The sequence below is a fragment of the Anopheles maculipalpis genome, chromosome 2RL, assembly GCF_943734695.1.
Source record: "Anopheles maculipalpis chromosome 2RL, idAnoMacuDA_375_x, whole genome shotgun sequence".
Lineage (NCBI taxonomy): Eukaryota > Metazoa > Arthropoda > Insecta > Diptera > Culicidae > Anopheles > Anopheles maculipalpis.
Genome location: NC_064871.1, coordinates 77977784 through 77995775, shown reverse-complemented (window position 1 = coordinate 77995775; position 17992 = coordinate 77977784). Strand labels below are relative to the sequence as shown.

General features: G+C 43.4%; 2 protein-coding genes across 5 annotated transcripts in view; both read left to right on the top strand.

The window, feature by feature from the left end:
• The window catches only part of LOC126567823 (solute carrier family 12 member 4), a 486521-nt gene that overhangs the window by 98867 nt on the left and 369662 nt on the right, over window positions 1–17992 (top strand). For all 4 annotated transcript variants that reach the window (XM_050224133.1, XM_050224135.1, XM_050224134.1 and 1 more), the window contains exons 3-6: window positions 320–440; window positions 1082–1215; window positions 5721–5803; window positions 7477–7579. In XM_050224133.1, the coding sequence (XP_050080090.1) occupies window positions 320–440; window positions 1082–1215; window positions 5721–5803; window positions 7477–7579 (441 nt within the window). The remainder of the gene's footprint in view (window positions 1–319; window positions 441–1081; window positions 1216–5720; window positions 5804–7476; window positions 7580–17992) is intronic.
• Window positions 1–17992, top strand: part of LOC126568590 (probable prefoldin subunit 6) — a 263741-nt gene that overhangs the window by 219672 nt on the left and 26077 nt on the right. The gene's annotated exons all lie outside the window — the stretch shown is intronic.

Genomic DNA, 17992 nt, shown 5'->3' with positions numbered 1-17992 from the left:
GATGATCCCTAAGCCATGAAGCTACCCGTGGGCAATATACACTGGCCCGGCAACATTACACGAGTTAATAGGGTTCATAAAATATTAAAAACGGTGTCAAAGATGGCGCCCGTGTCATTCTCCATTTTGTTGGTCCTGGGTCATACCTTCCCTCCAGTACCATCATTAGGAGCGATAGTTTCACATTACCAACAATGCCGTCCAGCGTTAATCATTAATATCATGGCTGGGAGTTTATTTTTCCACTAATAGTTGCGTTCTGCTTTCTTCGTTTCTTATGCTCGCGCGCGCACACACACACACACACACACACACACAGGATGACATTCAGGAACGTCCGCATGTCACCACGCTCATCTCGTCCCTGGCAAACTACTCGAATACGATCCCGGCACCGACGGATCCCGATGCCAAACCAGCACCTGCCTCCGCCCGCATGGGTAAGTAATGAACGCACGGGAATAATGTACAGCGCTCCCGAAAGTGAAGCTTCCGGAAGCATCCGCGCCTTCGGTATATATTTTCCGGTGGGAAATAAAAGGCAGTGGATGAATTAGATATTACAGCAGCATCCTACTTTACTTTCAAACCTCTATTAAATTTCAAACACCTTATGCGGGATAAGCTTTAACTTCTCAGTGGAGCGATTTCTTCCTGCATGATGCTACAAAACTAATATCGTAGTATACATTTAGGCACAATGCAAACAAAAACTATTCAAGCAACTATTATTTTTTAAAGGCTTTTTTTTGGAGTAGTTTTAATGCAATAAAAAACGTAAATATTTCCCGTATTTTTTAAACTACTTCGTGCAGCCAATCTGCCAAAAGTAATATGTACTTTATTTTCTTTGTATACTAACTTTACTTCATCTCAATGTATTTCCTTTTTTCTTTTATCCCTTTTTGTTTCTTTCCAACCTATTATTATTTTCTCTTTCTCTTTCTCTCTCTTTCCTCGCTCTATTTTTCTTCAACTAACACACGAAAAACGTTGGATTTAACTTCCCTGCGGTGGATGTGTAATATCGATACATAATACAATCAACGGTGGATTCAAACCCGAACGGCACCACTAATAGGCACACTCATCGGTGTCTATCTGCCGTGCATACAGAACATTTTCGGTGTCATTTTATTCATCCGTTTAACCTGGGTTGTCGGTACGGCTGGAGCCATATTCGGGTTTTTAATCGTATTATGCTGTTGCTGTGTGGTACGTTTTACCGGTTTCTACTCTTTAGCTTGTGTGTGTGTGTCCACGTGTAGTACGCATCATCCGCATCTTTCATACTCATCGTTCATACTGGTTGTGGTTGTAGGCAACTCTTTCAATTTTCATCACTCATTTTTGCTACCCATACGCTTGTGAAGAACCTGTCAATCGCATTAGTTGTCATGTTGATAGATCCTCTCTCTAAAATTGTAGGTTCCATTTCATTGTGGATCTATGTTTTTTTTTTGTATTGATCACTCACTCGGCTCTATGAATGCAAACTCCCAGCTTCATACTTCCCAGCTACATCGTTCCATAAAACTTTAGAAATCCTTGTGAATAAAACACATCAAAATCAGATAGAATACCGTACCCTTCCGATTGATTTACTGCCGAGCCATTTTTATTGCGCAAGTTCTCAGGGATGCTGTACAGTGCCGGGGTATATAACTTCCCGTACATTAAGCAATTACATACACTCACACATCCCCATCCACCTACAAACACACACACTCACGGTCAAGGATCAGTTGCAGTAAATCCCAACGTCACATCATTGAAATGCAAAACACGCCCGTTGGATCCAACCGTCCCGAACAGGACGCACCACTTCGAACTAGGTTAAATTATGCTCCCGTAGCCACAGTAAATCGAACACATACACTGTTAAATTTATCGCGACTTCCACCTGACTTTCCCCTACAACTGTTGGGGATGAAGTTGGGGACGCTGAAATCGCAAAATTGTTCCCAGTTGCCTTAAAAACATGCCACCACTCTGGACCAGAATAGTGTTATAGTATTATAGGGAGAAGGATAAAACCAACAACAACCACAACAACAAAAAAAACGAAGAAGAACTGGGTCATATCTAGGGAGAAGGAACTTCATGTTTTATGTATGGGTTTAATCAAACATTCATTTGCATACCATGTGAACCGGGTAAGGGCGCAAATGGCTATCAGCGTCGGTACGCTGTGCTGTCTGTTCAATCTGGAGACCGGAAAAAAGCCTGTGTGTTTGTGTGCGTTAGTCCCTGGGATCTATCTTTCTAGGCCTGCCCAATTTGGCCTGTTGAATCCTACCCATTTACGTACGGTGTGGCACCAAACCAGGCCGGGCCAATGTTAATGAACACCATCCATTTAAATCAGTAAGCTACCCAATCTCGGCAAAGGGGAATCCGCACACGACGACCAGCTTCGCCAGTTCGCCGGTGCACGCATCCGTGCACTATTAATTGGTGGAAATTTAATCGCAAATTTTGCAACGCCAGCCATTTTCGGTGCCGGCCAGCCCATTCTGTACGGTTTGATTATTTTTGCAACACCTCCCGCAAAAGGTCAAACAAAACAAGCACACATACCGAATCCCGATAATGATTGGTGAGGGTTATTGTCGGATTCGGATTCTAATGGTGTTAGTAGGGGTAGGCCTATCGAACATGGAAACGGTGTTAACGAAGTGTTGATTTTGAAACCGTGCAACCAAAACCACCAAATTGTGGCCGGTTCTCATGATCCGGGAGAGTCCAAAAACTCGCTCGTATAGCAGCTGTTTGCGTCGGTCCCTTTTTTGGGGAGTGTAATTCGGACACAGTCTAATCTAATTAATGTCACACAGTGCTCGCAGAAAATGGTGGACTCATTGTCCTTCCGTGTTAGAGTAGCCGGGCATAACCCAGACCCGCTTAATCTAACCCGGTGAGACAGGCTTGTGCGTACAAATGAGCAAACCTCTTGACAGTGGGTCGGCACGGCCAGACGGGAAGCTGTGTGCGGATGGATGGAATGGCAACTGTTCCACAGGCCTCGGACCTCGTTGTGGAGGAAGAAAAAACACCCAAACAAACGGGGCTAACTCCGCATGAACGAATCGAATTAATCTCATTCCCTTCCTGATTGAGGACTATCAATCAAAGGCAATCAAAGCGTTCACCGGTGTTGGTGGCCTTCACCGAATGAACGGGCCCCTGAGAGACGGTGGCTGCTCTCATTATGAATTTCTGCTTGCTCAGGATATCAGGTTAGCGTCATTAAGGAGCAAAACCCAAGGCCGTCCCAGTTGCTTTGCTGCGGACCCGCTCCCGAACCGTTCTACTAATAAATGCAAGCCAACGGATGGTGAAAACGGTCGATTAAAGATCAACATGAGTGCGGTGTAGTACGACGAGTGAGCGTGAAAGTTAGTGAGATTGGTACCACCATTCATGGCTTCGCTTAATATCAAGGCTAACGGCTTCTTTTTTCTTGCTTCGAGTGCGAATAAAATCGCCTGCGGGCAACCCAGTGACTTCTGGCAGTCGATCGGGTTGATGGGTGAGCAAAAAAGGCGCAAGGATAAATTAGCGATAATTAATTATTGCATTAGCTTTACGGGTCAGAGCATGCTTTTACAGAAGATTTAAGATTTCATCGAGTGAACGGATCTATCGGAACTGGTTGTTCTATTTTTGTGGTGTAATTGACATGCTTATGCGTAGGTACGGTGCTGGACTGCATAAGAAAGGCACCGGATATCAAATCCCATCCAGACCGTCTCCCCTTTCTATGTCCCAGATCTGACTATCCTGCTTCGGGTATAATTAAGTCAAGGACAGCCAGCAATTGAAAGCCCAAGACCTTTCGAGGTTGTTGTTAACGCTGAATTGATAGGAATGGCATCGCATCTGGAAGATATTTCTAAACAATTATTTTAAAATTCAATACTTCTGAGGATCTGAATGTTACATTGTCCTCCGAGCTTCAGCAATCTTTTTTATTGGGCTTTATTTTTGGAGGTTTTTGTAAGGTTTATTTAAGTTTAACGCCCAACGCTCGATAGAACATCCTTTTTAAACTAAAATTCAATCATAATGAGCCAAGCAAAATAAATCTCCAACAAATCTCCACGCTCCATCAAAGTACATCGCGAATGTCTTTCACGAGCAAATGCTTTATCCCACACGCGGTATTCCCATCCGTGAAAGGGGAACTGTGGCTCAGACAAAATCAATCGAACAAATGTCATCCGTTCACTTTTCGGCAGGGTAACCCAAACCAATCACAAAACGGGCGTGCCCTACACACGCACGCACCGAAGTGTCCTTAACGGGTCCAATAAAAGCAAACCGAACAAAAGGCCAGGGCCATCCGTTTGGTAACGGGAAGCGGGATGTCCTTGTTCCAAACCATCTGCGGCGATGTAATCCTATTACACATCATTTGCTAATCTAGACACAACGCACAACATCATCAGCATCTGACCGGGGCGGTATTGTACTGTCGTACGAAAGCATCATCGAAAAATGCCGCACAAAGTTCGAAATGCTTGGCCAAATGAACTTAATTTACTTCGTTACCGAGAACATATTTTTCCGATACTTCATTTTGGGCATCGGGTTTCGAACGGCTTTGTCGCAACGTCAAATACACTCGCTTCACGTTATGCTCCTGTCGTTTTTGTTTCTTTGGAGAGCGAATAATTTTTGTAGAATTCGTGAAACATTATTTATCTCGCACATTCTCTCGGTGCAGATATTAGATGATGCGAGACATAAAAGACAAAATGGTTCATCAAGCGTGGAACGATGTGAAAACGCGTCAGAAATTCCTTTCTATTAAGGCTTCTTCTTGTGGGGAGATCCTAATGTGTTGCTGTTGGCCTAACGGACACTGGACATTTCGTATGGATGGTGGACATTCATGCAGCAAAGCACGTACCAGAAGAAATGTATAAAGGGTCATAAATAAATTTCAATCCTTCATTTCATGCACACCGGCAGGCTTCGAGCGGTAAGGCAAGGTTAAAGAAGCCTTGAGAACCTCTTGAGGACACTCATAAATTTGAAACGAGTTGGAATGTCCAGTTCAAGTTGGTCGAAGTCTTCACATCAACACACTGCCGTCAAAGTGCTTACTTTGCTAGATTTTGATAGCTTCTGCAGCATAAGTTGCTTCCCAAGAACAAATGCTCAAGGCTTATCAACTTTAAATGACTTCCTCCATGGAATGTTCCTCCTCGAGATGGTAGCAGATTCGGTTTAAATTTCATCTCTATCGATCACTAATATTGTGCCTTTCCATGGAAGAGCAGTAGTTTAAGTGTCCTTGTCTTGTGCTCCTCACTCAATCTGCCTCTTGAGAAAGGTCGTCTAAGTCACTCACACACCCAGACACATAATCATACACAAGAACCCTTTTATCTCATTAGTTCATTTCTTCATCAAGCCATCTTCATATCCTAACCATCGTCCAAAATCAGTCCCATTATTAGCATCAGCATCATCATCAGCATCCTCACCGTGACCATCGGCGAACATTCACCATTCACCAGCCACCAGCTCTCGCATGCCGCTGTTGTGTAGTACTGCTCGCTTACAGTTTAAAGTTTTGCCGAAAACTTGCCCAACTCCGAAAACTATGCTAATCATGTTTGTGCCTCCACGGACGGGACGGCCTCTTTTTCTTCTTCCCAACCCACCATCGAACCCACCACCGGCGGCATCTACGGACACGCGCGAAACAGACCATGTTGACTGCCATTTCCATGTCGGCCATCGCCACGAACGGGGTGGTACCGGCGGGCGGCAGCTATTTCATGATATCGAGGTAAGTTTACGCTAAAAACACACACACACACACAGTTTCTGCTCATTTCTGGACCAGCGCCAGCAAGGCGCGACTCCGGAACTGCGAGTTGTCTGTTGATGTAACGCTGGTCCTGGTCTCTCCCGAGGGCTCAAGGATATAGGTTCGAGGCAACGTTTACGACGATAAGTAGTAAAACTTTCGGCACCAGTTACGTCCCAAAACTGTCAAGCGTACGAAGTTTTGCGAACAAACCGATAAAGGATCGCTAAAAAGGTTCCTCCGAAAAACCACTCCCTCACACATGTGGTCCCGGCGATTGGCGATGCTCTTTTGCTCCTGCTCGGGCCAACTATATCTTGATTAATATCCAGCTCCAGCACATTTTGATGCAGGGGAGCTGGGGAGCTGGGTGAAATGGGCATAGATAATGTACACAAACGATGACAACATCCAGGAAGTCACAAGTCAATTAAGCCTGTCCGATCCCAAAGGATTCCCGAGTTCTGTGATGCAGACTAATTCTATAAATCCTTCCGGAATCCGCTGACCGACTAGTGCTTGCAAGGCATCTTGAAAAAGCATCTCTGGCATGGTTTCCTTACTTCTTTCATAAAATCATTCTCAAACCGATTAGTAGCTCTTTTTCCACAATTTTCACCAAAAGCTCAAAAATTCTTTGCTGTGGCTGGACTACACAAACCACAAGGTCCGGAAACAGAAAGAGGGCGTTTTTTTTGTTGTCAAGAATTTCTTCATTTCCTGCCTGACGAGGTGAAATAAAAATTTCCATCACTTTGGGAGCCCTCTCGAGTGCCATAAATGGATTCCGGTGAAGAGCGGACCTACCGGACCGGACAATGATGGTTAACCTTCAATTGACTTCAATGGAGGAGTCGTCCGGGTGCTCCGGGAAACTGCGGTGAAGGATAGGGGTTGAAAAAGCGAAAAACCACCGCTTAAAAAAAATAACACGCTGGCAACATAAATAATACAAGCTACACATAAAATATGCTACGGACGGATGTCACCGTGCTGTCACAGATGTTCCATTGGCAGAGGCGGAACGCAGCAAGAAAAAAATACCATGAAAAACACCGATGACCGAGTTATTGGAGCTTGATTTTCTAAGAGATGAGGTATCTTTTTTTCCAGTGGTGTCTCTTATCAAATGTGGTTTGATGGTGAAAAAAGGTTCCAATGGAGGAGGAAAATCGCTAGCTGTCAATAGCGCTTTCCCTTTATGCATGAGATCAGTGTTCGGAAATGAAGGTTGTACTCTTCGACCAATTCTTTCGGATCTTCTTAATAAATGTAACCTAGCCAATGTCCGTAATAGCTTTTAAAATTGTATAGAATATTCAAGGATACACAAAATAAGTTTAAGAACAGATGTTTACAAAAATATATCCAAAGAAACACAAAGCAAGTATGAAAAATCAAACCAATACGGAACCTCAAGTGTTTGATACGTACCCAACCTAGGGAAGAACTCGTACTAGCCCAATACTTCCATCAGTACTGCAAGACATCACCGAAAGCAACGAACTTTTCTCCTCCCGTAGTGTGAACCCAAACCGAACCGAACACTAAAGTTTGCGTCAAAGTTTACTAATCAATTCCATTCATTCTCTTCCCATTTTTTTTCCCATCGATGTGCTTCCTCCCTTTCCCCAACGTCTGCATCGGACCAGATCGCTGGGGCCCGAGTTTGGTGGCGCTGTCGGGATGTTGTTCTACACGGGAACAACTTTAGCAGCCGCCATGTACATAGTCGGTGCGGTAGAGATCGTACTGGTAAGTAGCGCTGTGCTTGGTTTCTTTTTTCATGAAGTTCCCTCCTACTGCCCTTTCTTCCTTTGCTTGTTCCCTGTCATGCGTTAATAATATTTGTTTCCCGAAGTTTTCTGACCCTTAAAAGAATGGTGCGGGTACGGTGGAACCTTGCGGGTGGGGCCGTACGTTAGGTGAAGGAAAGTTTTCTTTGTCCATCAGTTTCGGGCGTTTATATTCGTGCACAGTGCTAAATGATTCCGGTGGCCGTGTAAAGTGTATTGGTTGTGCCACGTGCACAAATAATGATGGACAACCGTCATAACGGGCGACTGCAATTAGTTCGCATGTTTTATGATACGGGCACAACCAACAGGTGTGGGCCGCGTTTTCCTCGGTTGTACTGTAGGTGCAAGGTATGAAGGTGCGGACAAGAATAAAACGAAATTACTTATCATTTATTTTGTTTGAGTTTTCTGTTTTAGGGGACTTTATGTTTCGGGTTTGTTGCATACTATTTAGCGATTGATTTCGTAATGTACGCAAACAGAGCAAAGAGAATAAATTGGCAACCAATTATACTACTGGCACAGTTATTTGTATTCGAAGTCATGATGGTGCCGGACAGTATGCTGCTAATATATTAATGATATATTTATCGAATCTTACTGTATTCAGTTCAGTAAACGGTAGAGGATTTTTCGATCACGTTTCGAGCACAAAAGCAAATAATAGTTGACTTAGCAATATGTACTATTCATCTTGGTTTGCGCGTCCAATAATTACTAATATTAGACATACTGAAGTTTCCATGCATAGAATGTTGATTTACTCGCTTCTTCTTCTTCTTCTGCTTGGCTTAACGACTTACTACGAAGGAACGGCCCGAATGATATTTGAACCGTGGAAACCCTGCCTTGTGAAGACCGACGCCGTTGTCGCCTTTCCAACGAGCCGCGCGATATTTAATAAAGCCAAAAGAAGTCGATCCGATGGTAGAGGCGACAATGGAGCCGGTCTTCAAACGGCAGGATAGGGTTCAAATCGGGCCGTTCCTCTGTAGTCTGAGAACTGACAATCCAGCTACGTTATATTCAAAGTTAAGCCAAGTAGAAAATAAAAGCCTCAAGGGGACAGTCCGTTGGCCAGTTTGCTAGCAGTGCCGGTCTTCATATGACAGGACCTGGTCTCGAATTCTGTCCCGTCCGTTCCTCCGTAGTGAGGAACTATACAGCTGCTGTACAGCTATGTAGTTATCAATAAGTCTCGTAAGCCAATTGAGTAGTCGAGATTTCTTATAAGAAGAAGAAAGTAAAAAGATAGATCGATAGATAGATCGTATTTCAGTCCAGATCAAGGATAGTTGTAGAATCAGTTAAAGAAGAAGATAATTCCATGTCGGGGAAACACTATTCGAACTAAAAAATCCTGAGCCGCTTGCTTAAGAACTAATGGTTGGAATTAAAAAATGCATACATTTAGGCGTTAGTTCTCCACGAAAGCATTCAGTCTTACATCAAGAACACCATTCATCTAACAGGTTTGTGAAGGCCTTTCTTTTCTTCATATTTTTGTTTAAAAAAAAATCTGCGTAACAGATTATGAAGAAGTACGTTTGCTACAGAAATAGCTAAATTTTATTATATTTTATTTCGTGTACACAAATCGTACTTATTGAACAAATGATCTGTTGAACATATAAGGAAATTAAAACGTCTTAAGCTAGCTTTTGAAAATCGTAATTCTTTTTCTAATCATCAACATAATATTCATATTTTTTGCACCTATTCTGGTGTCAACTTGAATTTTGTTGTGGCATTAGCTCTCCTTACGACCGGAGTAAATACATTACGTGAAGTTCATAAGCATAAAACGAAAAGAATGAAAAGAGCACACCATGTGTGCACTGCTTGATAGTTAATGTGTTTTGTATTTTCTCGCTCAACGTAAATACCTCGATGCAAGATAGTACAAAATTCAAATCAGATCACTCGATATACTCGCAACATTTTCCAATTGTTCTCGCCGCACAATGTAAACTCGAACACAGCAAAGAACGTATCGCGAAGCAAAACAGAAAACGTAATCTTTCCATCGCGCAAACCCATAAAGTCTGGAGCTGAGGACGTCCACATCAAGAGCTTCCACGTTGTACCGCTGAGGCTGCCTGCAACCATCGTTGTCGTTGTTCTTTCTTAACGATTTTTCCGGCACCGATCGTACGTACGTACGTAAGGATAGCTATTGTATGCGCTAGCGTCTCGTTCGCAGTCCTGGCATACGAGCTGCCTTCCGGCATCCAGGATACGTACCAGCGTACATCCTCCATATATCACTTACACCGGCGCCAAGGTGTTGCTGAAGGTAGCGAAACGAGCGCAACATCCCCAGCGGAAACTTTTACTTTTTGCCACTTTTAATTAAAATCTCTCCTACAATCTGCTGTTGTTTTCAACTCACTGTACATACGAGTGTGTGTCTGTGTGTTGAGCAAACGGCAGCTTTACACTCGCAAACCCAAAACCAAAGCTTACACCAAACCGCGAACATACGAGCCTGGGTGTAAGCTTCGAGGAATCGAAAGATGTAGAGTGCTTTCAGATTGCTACGAAGAATGACAGCTCGGAAGACTCGGTTCATCGGTGCATCCACTGGGATTTGTGCTCCGGGCGTGACAAATAGTGCTGCCAGTGTAGACGAGCAGTGAAACAAATCAATGTCTAGTGATTGAGTTGCTTACCATCGGAATGCAATTGTAAAGACAGTGGAGTCTTTAAGCTCGAGTCGATGCGGATGAAATGCATTGTCTTTAGCTAGTGTAGGAAACAATACACTTTAAAGGGGGTAATTTCACGTTTCAAGTATTTCTTTTAAAGAAATTCGGTCTTCTTTTAAGAAAAAAGAGAGACTGTGCGGAGTAAATTTAGAAGAATTTTACAATAACGTTCCATAAGCAAATCCTTTTGCGAGTCTCCTCAGCAAACTTTATGAACTTTATCTAAATACATTGTCTAACATAAAAATTTCTCAGGAAATTGGAGCACTCTTATCTGAAGCATTGATCTTGCAGAACAAAGCACCATTTATTCAACAACTCGCTACATCTCAAGCATCTTTATCAAAATGTTATTATTAACCTTATTGGAGATGTTATTGAGAGTGACCTACAAAACAGCAAGAACTACAAGCAAAAGTTCGCAACCCGGAATGGATCTCATCGCTGATTCGTATCTCCAAAGCAACTCTACATACGTACTAACCCTACATTAACCAGAACAAAACATTATAGGCGTCCCCGGCCACGTTCGGCCACGTACTGCTGTACGCGCATAATCTAGTGCAGCTCCCTCCAGGGAAATGTAGCATGTCCGACGTTGCTTCCGAATCTCGCCCTAAACCAGCCAATGTTAAGACATTAACCGCAGCCCCAGCACGGCCTTGTCTGTAGCAAGCAGCTCGCCACAAACTACCACCAGCCGCACGCCTTCTCCCCCGACAAGCTTCATGCGAAATCCGGTGCCTGACAGGAATATTTAATTGAATTAGGAACTAAACATCAGAACGTGTTCAACAAGCCGAAACCGCCGGGAAACGAATAACACTAACCAATTCCAATTTTGCTGATGCCGCGCTGTGCGTACATTACGGCGCTGCTCGCTGGTAGCGAAAAGTCCGAAACCTGCCAGTTATCGATCCGCGCTGAGCTGAGGCTTTATCTCCTGTACTCTCCGTTACGGTGAAACCCTGGCGCCTACCCGGGGACCATTCAACCGACGTCGAACTTCGGATTCGGAACGTTCGAACAATAGTTGACAGGTTTTTTTTTTTGCTCCCCCGTAACGGGAAGCACGTACGGGCCTGGGAAACTGTCCCGGGCCACCTAGTTTGCCGTCTCGCTTGTATCCGTCGTTTAAATGCTTCGATTGGTTTGAAGCAAAATTTGATCCAACGAAAAATCGATAAAAATACGGTTGATAGAAAAAAATGGGGGAAAAAAAGCTTGATCCAAAAGGTAGAGATATGAAGGTGTGCATGTGTCGCAAATCAATGTCTCAAGTGCCGCATCATCAAGTGCGCCAAAAGCCCTCGGAAAGGCTCGTTCGAATCGTCGCAGGGTGTGGGATGTTGTTTTCTATTCTTCGGGAGCTTGAGATACCTTCGTATCGTGACGTGCGAAATGTTCCAAATCTTCTATCAATCGATACGTCGTATTGCTTGAGGATGACGCTGCTTTGAGGCATTAGAGTAAGGTGTCTGCCATTTTGGAATCAAGTGAACCGCGTCGAATGTGGTTGTGGGACAAAGCGTCATTCTTGTTGGTGGTAATGTTCCAAAACCATTAAGACATTTGAACCTGTTCCAATCGAATCGGAAAAAGAATCTGATTTTATACAATTTCAAAAGCTTATATTAAGTGCTCCTAGCTGAGGATACATGAGGACACTAGCACACTAACAAACCTAATTTGTGGTACCTTTTTTATTGGGACATCTTTCAATTGCATTGCGTTCAACTAATTACACCACCACCAACCTTGGTTGAGCTCGTTTGGCGTTCGTTTCGCTTCAATCTTTGCCTTCACGAAGACATTACTTTGACCGCACCACCGTTACATTCCACCCAGTGCGGTTACCCAGGACAATCATTTTTAATTAACCGTGCGTCGTTCTTTACAAAGGTAAATCTCACCCTACGGCTGCGTCTGGTTGCGTCTGGATCCTGCGGTGCGGTTACGTTACGTACGCCTAATTAAAAGTTATCTTCGACCGACCATCCTTCCCTGGTGTCCCTTGGTGACAAAACGAAACGGCTCACGTCGGCAACCGAGCACTTGACCGTGAAAGGCACTCGAGATAAATTAATACGCTGCTGAAAGATTGTCACTCCCGGGATGTGTGTGAAAAAAATCCAATGTGTTTTACTTTTTTTTTTTGCATAGTGATCTTCGTCCAAAACCGTTTCCAATTTTCCATGATGTACGCCAAAACTGAACGAAGCTTTATTATGGGTCACATTTATCACATAAACACACAAGAACCTCCAAAAAAACAAAAAATCCTTAATCCTAGCTTGCGTTCATCGTACGATGGCGGTTCCGCCCTGTCAAACCAGGGAAAAATGCCAAACCTTGCGACGACGCGTCACCAAAAAATGGTCACATCTACTCGGTTTGCGATAGCGTTGAGGGATTGTTTTGAGTGTTGTTTTAATTGAATTTCATCGACCGCCACTGTCCACTGTGTGTGTGTGTGTTTTTTTTTTTATAAATAACACGCCATAGTGCTTTTCCTGTGCTGTTAGGGCTTGCCATGTTTCGGCTTCTCACTTTAGAGCAGATGGGAAAGTTCTAATGATATTCACTCAATTATCCTTTGTACGGGCGGTTTTTGAGCTGATGTTTTGAATTTCCGTCTCCGGCTGACTGGTCTAATTTTAGATTGTTTGCATGGACATCTGGCGATCGTACTGTTCGTGGAGCTTCGAGCTTTTCCAAGAGCTCGCCGTTCACGATAGCTGTCAACAGTGATACGTTATCTTCGGTTAACGATTTTTGCAAAACAATCCTGATCCGGTTCTGTTTTCGTTCAGAGCATTTTTTTGCTACTTACTTGTCAATTACTTAAATTATTGGATTATTTAGGATATTGCATAGAGCTGTTTATTGTTGTTGCTCCATGTTTTTGCCCTCTGTTTTTGGTAGGTTTATAGTAAATGTAGAAACGAGTTTCAGTATCAAAATAGTCGAAAAATTATCTTGCCATACAGATTGCATACTTCTAGGCGTAATCATGTTTCTTTATCGGATCTTTTATCTATATTGGGCAACGCCAGCCATCGAATAACAAGAATTGTTGATACGATCTTGTTGAATAGTCACTACAGAATCGCCCGCACATTCAATTATGCTAGAAATAATTGGTTTCTATCTTTTTATGATTAAAAAACCCTCTACATGATTGATACGTTGCGATTCTTCGAAGCTTCACAGTACACAAAACATAATCATATGTTTAAACCGATATAAAATCCATCAATCACGATTATTCTCTGAAGCTCTCTGATCAAAGAAAATGGTAAACGATCGATGGCAAAATAAAGTTAACTACCACCTTACTATCGGCAAACCCTTTATGAAGTCCGGCAAAATACAAACGGAAGAAACTGGGGAACCAAAAGCACAATCAATTTAGTTTCCCATGTCGATGGTACGAGGGGAGGGACCGCATTGTCCCAACCCAAAACTCCACCCGAACACAACGAGCTGAAGTAATCGAATAATCGAAAGCTTCCCTGGCTGATATAATGACATTAATGTACGCAATAATAGCCAATATCGGACCAAGAGGGTGGTAGCCAGCAGTCCGGTTGCTTGCTGTGTGGCTGAGGCTCCGAACGAACCGGCACCGGAAGTATGCTGGTCGAGTTTTCCTTTTCCCTTTCGACGGCGAGCCTTTGCATTTCGATAAAGGAAATGCGGACGGAATATGGTTCGGATTCGCTTCAAACGTCTAGTAGAGAAAAGACGAATAGCACCGAAACGCTTCATTATCAAACATTTGTCTTCGTGGTGAAGAGAAACTATCACGTTCCATTTCCATATGGATCGGATCGACGTATTTTTATTCCTTTTTATGTATAAAAAGAGCAAAAACAGAGGCCAATAAAAAATGGTTTCGTCGAACATTTGCACCCGAGTATCGAAATCGTATCAAATATTCATGTATTCATGTATTGTCACGGGCGAAACGTTTGTTTCGCGAGGACGGTACGCTATCACAATCCCAATCGACAGGACAGGAGGTTTATCCCAATCGACAGGACAGACCATGAGACACAGACACAGGGACGTTTGAATATTTGGTGTTAAATTGGGCGCTTTACAAAAGGTGTGCCTGGGTGGGATGTCTTCACTGGGTGTCTCGCTCTCCGTCGGATAGACTACGCCTTGGGCGTCGATTATTTCTGACAGCACAGTTTTACGTGCTGCCGAGCTGTTTTGTCTGTTCGTGGGTGTGTGGATCTCTGCCGTGTCTTTTAACCTCAACAACAAGTATCGTTTTCTCGTTAGCAAGAGCCACCGGTCCAGCGTATTCAAACGCTTTGATCATGCCTGCATTCGAGCGATATCCTGTGATGATGGTTTTTTTTCTTCACCGTTCACAAGACACTGAGTGTGTGAGTGTGTGAAATGCAAAAGAGGAGCGTAACGTCCTTCGAGAGTAGTTTGGAGGTCATTTATTGGCTGTGGTTTTGTACTTTATTGCGGCCTCTACTCGTAGCTCCTCTTCCCCACACAGCCAGGGGAAAAAGGTGGACGAAGCTAGTAGTTGTTCGCATCTTTCCCCGGATGACATTGAGCGTGTCCTTCGAGTGTGAACGTGTCTACTTTCCTTGCCCTAACCAATCGTTCGGTTCTGCTGTGCGTGAACTTTACCGCGGGAAAGGGAGATTTCCCGGGACCTGCTGTTCAAGCACGAGACCAAACTGTCACATCCGTAAAAGCTCCGGGTCGTCCGTTTGTTCCCAGGACACAGACGTTCTATGTCTTGTTGCTGTCCCAAAACCCTGCTGTACCCGCGTTTTTTTTTTTAGATAAAACGAATTCTTACCGTAATCTACCAACGGGACAGGAGGATGGAAACGGGTAGAATTAAATTACATATCAAATTGCCCAGCAAAAGCCCGGGTGTCGAACCACCCAAACCACCACCGTAGTGTACAAACCATGGCTCACACTGGCTGGTTGTGAACCGGCTGTAAAACTCGACAACAGATTCGGACGGGGGCGTTTTTTTCGGACGCAATAAGGGACACGAAAAAAAAAGAACTCACACAAAACAGACGCGTACTCATCTAGTTTAGATTTCTTGCTCTTTCGCTCGATGCCCGGTCACCAAACCATGGCAAACAAATCAACAAAATGGGAAGGACCTTCTGGCTTACCAAAGCAATATATTTCATAGCCGAGAAGATGTACTATTTAGAACAACATTCGGCAGTGGGTGAAATGGGGGAGTATTTATTTTTCGACGTGGTTCGAAGCTTTGCTGAAAACAGTAATTATGTCCTGCTGGGCGGGAAAGTTTCTTATTGGAGCTAAGCTGCAATAAACGGTGACATTTATTGCGTTAATTTATTATTATAAATAAAAAGCAGCCGCTAAAAAGGGAAAATAAATTGTTCAAAGCTTATTATAGCCTATTTACAGAAGTCTTATATGCAGATAAGTCGTGTTCTGTCAGCTGTAAAAATAAAATAGCTAGAAAGGATGAACGAATCACTTCAAAACCCAGAAAGCAGATTCATAAGATGAGGGTTATGAAGTGTCATATACACTCATATTTTGGCGAGCGATGCAGGCCCAAACAACAGCCCCATGTCATGCTTTTTTTATGTAAATCGAAAAAAAAAACTTGTATGTATGTTTTCTTAAACACTGCCTTTGTAGGGCTATTTATTAACCAACACAATCCAACTCACTGCCCCATTAATGTGGTTAAACATACGAGAAAGTCAATTTAGGTTTGAATTTTTTAAACACGTTTTTAATTATTTACCAACAGTACCAACATTTACGTTGCAGGAACGTGTGTTTAACAATTAATATTTTACGTTTTTTGCTTCCAACTAGACTTTTTGTGCACATGTAAACAATGTATCACTTGAAATTACACCAATTGAAGCTTTACAACCCTCTTAAATCCCTTAAGTCCTAAAGTCCTGCAGCTCTCGCTTAGTGGTTGACGATATAAACATAATATTGCATACCTTCTGGCGCCTGTAATAAACCGCCCAACAGTGAACGGTGCAAGGGATGCTGCTTATTTTTACAGTGGTTTTGGAGCGTTGGCTGCGTGTAGTGTCAGAAAGAGTATATTAACGAAGTATGTTTGATGTGGTTACATCATAGATCTGGGTCGTTACAAGCAAGGCTCAGGATAACTTTTTATTTGTGCGCCTTTAATCTACACGTTGACTTATGAATCTTAGGCAATTTTTACGCAAAATTTAACTATTTCTCTCGCCTTTCTTTAAACGCACCTAAAGCTCTCCTCTCGGCAAAATAATGAACCACATCGCAGCAGTGAAAAACCAAAACAAAAACACTCTACTCCCAAACCACCAAACAATTTCGAATTGCTGCTGCCTTGTGAGTTGACAAAGAATGTGCTTTTGCTTACAAAACGACTCTCTCGCTTCGGCTTGACTTTGCTTAAGCAAGCGGAATTTTATCGTTCGCTGTTTTTTCCCCACCACCACTGCCTTTTTGTTGCGCCTTACAGCTTACCCTTCATCTTAAGCACGCGCTGGTCGGCGATTTCCCTGTCAACTTAGCAAATCATCGCTTCCTGCTCATGCAGACTCTCACCACGATAAATTATCGCAAAACGGAACTGTTCCGAGCGATGCGTGCGTTCACGAACGATTTCTTGGAAGGCGAAAAGCCAACGGAAACAAGAAACCAGCCCCGTCCGACTCTTTTGTCAAGTGTGGCAGACGATGATTTTCATCCTTTCGAGCACTTGCTCGTGGCCAAGGTTTCGCGCCTTTCGCAGCCTTTGCTCCCTTCCCGAAGCGAGGAAAAAATGAGCAAAAGTAGACTGTGTGCTTGGCCCAAAGTTAATCCGATTACCGACGGAAATCTTAACTGTTTCGCACAAGTGAGCGATCTAGCTCAGCGACACCGTCCACCAGCCTGACCAGCGAGATGTAGCCCATTTTTAATGTTTCGTGAAACTGTTTTTCTTGCAAAAAGTTTGCTTTTTCGTTTCTGCCGCAACCATTACCTGTAGTGAGTTCCTAGACGTGTGTCGTGCGATGGCAAACAATCTTGGGGCCCTCGAATGAGCGGTAGATTAATAAATCATTTCCCAATTACTTACATTGCGCTGTTTTTTTTTGTGCCGGCCATCACTTGCTGCAGCGAGAAAAAAACATTTCGCAGCGTGCAATCGGACAAGTAAAATCTTCCCATTCCCCCAAATGTAACGACACTGTGTAATGCACACGAATACCGCACACTGAAATTCCGCATTACAATATGCGTCCGATCGTTTCGTTTCGCTAATGAGCTTCGGTCCCGTAGCGCCTCACTGCAGGGGGTTTTCTGCTTCGCAAAGCGCTCCACGAAACCGCCCGACCCGGCCCATTTATATCAACATTTGATCTCAACAGTGTCATTTTTGTTTTTAACGAGAAAGCGTGGGAAAACGATGTCCTTCCCATCGTTTCCACCATATCTTGGTTCAAGCGGCTTGTAGCGAAAATTGCGCATTAGATAATAATTTGCCCCGAAGCTGAAACTGCTGAAAGATAGAGCCAAAGTACACACTACCACGAAACGGGTCCAATAAGATTGTGGGAAAGAAAATACTCAACCACCCAGCCACATTGAACGCCAACGAGGAGAAAAATTAGTCGACATCATTAAACACC